This window comes from Mangifera indica, chromosome 11 (genome assembly GCF_011075055.1).
Source record: "Mangifera indica cultivar Alphonso chromosome 11, CATAS_Mindica_2.1, whole genome shotgun sequence".
Classification (NCBI taxonomy): Eukaryota; Viridiplantae; Streptophyta; class Magnoliopsida; order Sapindales; family Anacardiaceae; genus Mangifera; species Mangifera indica.
In genome coordinates, this window is record NC_058147.1 from 2,649,093 (window position 1) to 2,655,092 (window position 6,000).

Sequence of the window (6,000 nt, forward strand, 5' to 3'; positions counted from 1 at the left end):
TCTTCTCATCCAAATTAGCAAGTACGATTTCTGCTAGGCTATACTCACTATTCAGCCACTAATTTCAATTAGAAATGATAATTTCAACTCGAATTTAAAACCTCGACCCACTTTAGTCCTAATAAAGAGAGAATTTTCCAATAGAATTGAAGAAATAGATGAGGATAGTGACAAAAAATACCTCCACAATAGGGGATGAGTTAGGTATGAAAATACGTATATCCCCTTCCTGTCTTTATCTCTTTATATTAATATTTTTACTTAATATACTAATATACCTTTATAGTTTTAGATTATTTATGTTTTTAAAATTTATTTATGTTTTTTGTTGTACATATTAAGATAATAAACATATATTATTTGTGAAATTTGAAATAGTTGATTGATTTAGTTTCACTTAATTTTGTTGTTTAATATATATTTATGTTATATTTAAAGGGTATAAAAAAATGATTTCTCTTTATGAAGAGAGGATAAGAAATTCTTGTTATCTTTGTAATGGAAACGGGTCAAGAGTCGGGAGTGATATCTCCTATGGAGACGAAGATGAGAAATACAGTATTCAACTTTGCCCTTCTTTGTTGTCATCCCTAATCACAATATTAACAATTACTTATATTGTTATATTTGTCAATTATCTAGAAACATAAATAAACCATATACTCTAATTGAATAAGAACTCTAAAAAAAGGTAAATCTCAGCATCATTTTTCTATTATATTATTTGAATGTAACATCTCTTTCCTAACATATAAATATGAAGGACTAATACAAGATATAAAACAACTAGTCGATAATGTATTTTAGATAAACACAAAAAGTGAGCCATTATTTTTATTTAGGAATCATTGTCTGAAATTGCATTTTTTTTAGGATACCGTTTATTGTATCAACATTTGCTAATAACATATCATGGCATAAGTTTTTCAGCCATCGGATCATACAACATTAAAAGTCTGTTTTGTTTTATTTTTTCTATATTAATTATATACTACACCTAAGTGGACATCAAGATTCAAAAATAGAATTTTAAGGCTGCTAGGCTATCATTTGTCGTCAGGATATTCCTTGCAGTACTTTTGTATTTTATGTAACTTGTAATCTCATATCTACAGGGAGTGCAATGCGCAAAGAAATCTAACTAATGAGTAAATTCATATTTAAACGAGGTAGTAAGTCTCCCACGCATATGTAATACTTGCCAAGCTAGTGCGTTCGTTGTTTCGAGGTGAAGGAATCCTTACTTCCGTAGCAAAATTTCAAAATTTCAAAATTTTCTAGCTGTTGCTTGAATAACTTGTAAATGTCGACAAATCGGGTTTGACTTTGCTTTCCAGGCTTTTAAATAAATGAATCATAACCTGGCCTTAAAATTTGGGTGATTAAAGTGGGAATAAGATATTGGAGCTTCCTGTTAGCGGGCTATAGGTGAAATGGAAAGATAAAGATGAGTTTTTTCGTGGGTTGTGGGAAGAAAATGGTAGGTTCAGGTACATCCTCCCTTTGGCCTTTATATATTTTCTAAATGAAAATGATCTCTTGTTGCAATGTCCATCCACCTGTTTTGAATGCGACTTTTCATTAACCAAAGTTAAGGTGTCGACAACTGACAGGGATTTTGATTTGGAGAGACGACATTGTTTCATGATATGCATAATCTTTGTATACTTTATCATATCCATATTCTATGATTCCTTCACTGTATACTTTTTGGCAGACTTCCAGAATGGAGTCCACATCCACTGCTTTAACCACCATGACCTTGGGGTTAATTGAAAGGTTTCTCCTTGATTGATTTAGCTTAGAGAAAAGATTCATTGATATGGTCCTTCCGAGAGCTAAATGATCAAAATTACTGTTGATTTTGTTTGTTTCATTGTCACAAAATACTTCAGGTTTCTCCTTGATTGAATTTAGCTTAAAGCAAAGATCCATTGATAAGTTCCTTCCAAGTGCTAAATGATCAAAGTTGATTTACTTCAGGTTTACAAGGATTATCTTTTTGAAAGAAACATGCATGAGATATTGGCTCTTCAACCTTATGAACATGGGACTGAAAAGCTGGAGCAATTTTTTTTTTTGAATGGCACTCTTGACAGATTAATTTTGATTCACAATATAACCTAGAATGGTACATGTCAATTCTAATGAGTTCTTACAAAGAAAATACTCAATTCTGGCCCTGCTGCACCATCTGGGTTTATCATATATAAAGCTTCGGAATCCTTGGATCCGACCACCCTTTCAAATCTTCCTCTCATGTACGTCAATTCTCCATCTGCTGTTTCCTTCTCATTCGAGCTTGGAAGAACACCTGCACCCATCGATACACCTCGCAGAAGTTGCATCACATGAAGCTCGTCGTCGGACATCGTCTTCCTCCTGATACAGTACCCTACTTTTCTTCCATTACAATACACAGCCCAAACGTATTCTTCTAACAGTTTCTTCTTATGAGTCTTGGTTTCACTCTCCAACGCGATTCTGACAATATCAGAAGCCATTTCTTTCTGAAGTGAGCTTGTCAGCATAGGAAGCTCTATCACAAACATTGGCAGGCAATGAGGATCCTCCTGTATAGCTAAACTTACTCTCCCTTTACGAAAACCAAATATAGTACCGGTGGTAGCATTGTCCTTGAGTAAAGGCTTCCGTGGTCTACCCAGAAGTGCAACCATCTTGCAGCCAGAGGTTAGCATAGGAAAAAGCTTGAACATTTTCAAAAGACCTCCGCCGGTGGACTTGGATCGCTTCTCATGTTGATGGGCTGTAGCAGTACGGCGGAGCAAAGAAAGGATTGCTGGATTGTCCATTTGATAGTATGGACTAGAATGCACTGGAGGCATCCTGGATGAAATTTAGTTTAGCGTAAGAACAATCAAGAAACTGAATTGGTGGAAGATAAATATAGAAGGAAAAGGAAATGAAGTAGGGAAGGTGGTTAGATTGTCCCTGGAATCTTTTTTAAAGTGGGGAAGAGAAAATTAATTCACAAATTGGGTTTAATTTTGAAGAGATTGGGACTAAAAGTTGATGTGACCAAGTTTAGTGATGAAAAAGAGAAGGGGTTGAATGTGATAAGGTAAGAGAATCGGACCACAAGCTGTGGGGAAGGGAAGGGAAGAAAAAACTCTAAAAGATGAAAAAAGGACTCTGGTAATGTTTGGTTTTGCATGTGCCTCTCTGATCATTACATAGAGCATCAACGTCACTTGCTTTATACTTTTCCAAACTCTCCCTAATTATTGAGCTGCACATAATCTTTCCTTTAACATTTCTCCTGTTCATCCATGGAAATTTGCTTTGATTGCTTGTCACTCGGAGTCCTTTTTCTTCTGCCTCCAAGTTACTTCACTTTATCCTTGTCAGACCATGAAATCAATTAAGGCTACAATGAGAAGGGATTTGTGATAATATCAACAGCTGTTTTGTAATGTTCTTGTTTGATTTCAATTCAAGTCATCAATTTTTCAGCAAATACAATTTAACTAATTAGTTGTTGCTTAAAAGCAATTTCAAGCATTTCTGCAGAAGGTCCAAAACAGGTCAGTGTCAAAGATGGGGTCATTGCTTGGACATGGCTAATTAGAAAGAAATATTCAGTGTCGGCATTCGCTTGGTACCATTAACATCTAGACATGCTAAGTCAAGAATTTTCCGCATTAGGCATCTAGATATATAACATACATGTACATATATGATGCGATGATTTAATTCTGAAATTTGATTGTTCAACTTGACACGCTGAGAATTACCATAGAAATCCCAGCTGTGGATCCCAAGAATAACTTGGTATACTTTTGATACTGATCAAAATCAAACACCAAAGGTTGTGTTTTCTGTGAATTAATATGCACAGTTCTGTTCTAATCTTACAAGGGTGTTCCATGGAGATCAGTCGGTGATATAGCATGGGGCAGAAGATGGACCATTGCAGTAATGACTGTAGTTTGTAAAGCAACACAACAACAATAAATGGTTGACAATAACAAAAGCAATGAGCAGAAATTTGAGTGACTGGTCGTGTTTCATCGTCCTAACCATTCTGCTTTGAAGCATGTGAGGCCCCTCCCAGCTAGACATGCCGAATCACCAAGCACGTGTATGATTAGACTAAAGTTATGTTCATTTAAGCATATACTTGGTGGCGTGTTAGCTAGTCTTACCAAGAAGAGTTGAATTTGATCTGGATTTGATGCAACATAAAGCTAATGAACATTCACAATCTGATGACTTAGCACAGACATAAGCCTGATAATAAATCACTAATAATGCAGTTTACCCATAACTGATTTGGCATAAAGTTGATTGAAAGGATAGATTTGATATTTTTGGCTTGGAACTTCGGTACTTCACCGGTTATCATTTATTTTTTACCTGGTTTTGTAAGTCTTTTTGACATTCTATAAAGTGAGCTACGTTGCTTTGTCCTTGCCTTCCAATTATTGTGGCTTTGATGGGATTGCCTGATTCTGCATCACTTTGCTTTGCAGTTCTATGTGACACTTGACCAGAATTGGATCCGCAATTATGGCTTAGAAAGAAGCATGTATATTGATTATCAGAAAAAGGCCTAATTACAGTAGCCTTTCTAGCATGCATCAAGAAAAAACAAATTAAGAACATTTATCATGTATTTATAGCAACTGGGTTCCTAAACTTCTATAAACCGAAAGGACTGACAGATGGGCAGCCGCACATTTATTTGAAATAGTCTACACACGCAAAGGGCAGTTTTATGAAGTGCTTTCTGTAATGGTTGCTGCTTTTGAAGATGCTTCTGCTTCTGGCTAACCTAATGTTTGACAACCAGATGACCTGAATCTGGTAACTTTTTAAAGATATTTTAAGCAGAAATCTGTGGAAGGGTGAGAACTTTGTATTTGGAAGAATAATATTGAAATGTTTGAAGCCTGTGAACCTTATCCATCTTCATAATTTGGCCAGGTGGATAACTGGTTGCATTAATATATACTTAAGAGGCTTGTTTACCCTAAAGATACTGTGAGCTTTCAAGGAGGGGACCCTGCAGGCAAACCTAACATCAGACAATCACATATGGATGTTTAATTTGAGTGCTGAAGAAAACTGAGCTTCTGAAAAAGCAACCCATATGTATCTCATTAAAGGAAGCCATTGATTGATGTGAGTACTGAACAATAATGTGGACTTGGAAAAAAAAGTAATACTGTGATGCTCTTGCTTGCCCAAGTACATGAAAAATCATGCAACTGAATTAGCTGTTCATCAATATATTTCAGACCTAATTTATGAGATATTATATTTAAATAAAAAAACTATTTTGAATCTGAAATACTTCTAACAATTGTCAACCATTTAGCCCATTGCTTGGCTAACAGCTTAATCAAGTCCAACAATGGGTGGCTTAATAGGCTAAGCCCAAAAAAAGTGTTTTCAATAGCTTCTACCTTCACTGTTCAGCATATTCAAATTTTGCACAGTTCAGGTTCACAGTAAGGATAGGTCATTCCAAGAATTTTAATCATTTTTTGTGGGAAACAGTGAAGTAGGAAATTTTAACTGGAGAAGCTAAACAAGCAAGTGGCTCTGTATAAAAATTTTCAAATTTTGTGTTCATGAGGTTTAATCTGTTTCAGTCATAACAGATCTAGAGTAGAGGGAAAGACAACTTGAGACCTTCAAGGGTATTACAGGAAGCAGCAGCATTAAAGCCAGATGCTTATTTAAAATCTTTGTCTTCAAGGACAGATCAAGAAACCTCGCTTGTCAGTTTGCTGGTCAGTTGAAGCTGCCAGTTTGGTTATCAACCTTTTTAATGAATAATTGTGTGGGCATTAAAATGTATCGGCACTCCAAAAATATCAGCTCTTGTACCCTAATGCCACCTCAGTTTGAACTTGTTCACTCCAACAAGGTTTACCGAAAGAGCTAATCATTCATCATCCCGCAGAGTCCAAAGAATATTTCACAAGCGTTCAGCTCCAAAGGGAAACTGCCTACCTGGAGGCTGCCTTTGGT

At 35.7% G+C, this 6,000-nt stretch overlaps 1 protein-coding gene across 1 annotated transcript; it reads right to left on the minus strand.

The window, feature by feature from the left end:
* Positions 1 to 1,953: 1,953 nt before the first annotated feature.
* Positions 1,954 to 3,240, minus strand: LOC123229477 (protein MIZU-KUSSEI 1). Its single transcript, XM_044655307.1, has one exon. It carries the CDS (start codon positions 2,844 to 2,846, stop codon positions 2,145 to 2,147), a length of 702 nt encoding a protein of 233 aa, XP_044511242.1. The 5' UTR covers positions 2,847 to 3,240; the 3' UTR covers positions 1,954 to 2,144.
* Between the last annotated feature and the right edge of the window lie 2,760 nt (positions 3,241 to 6,000).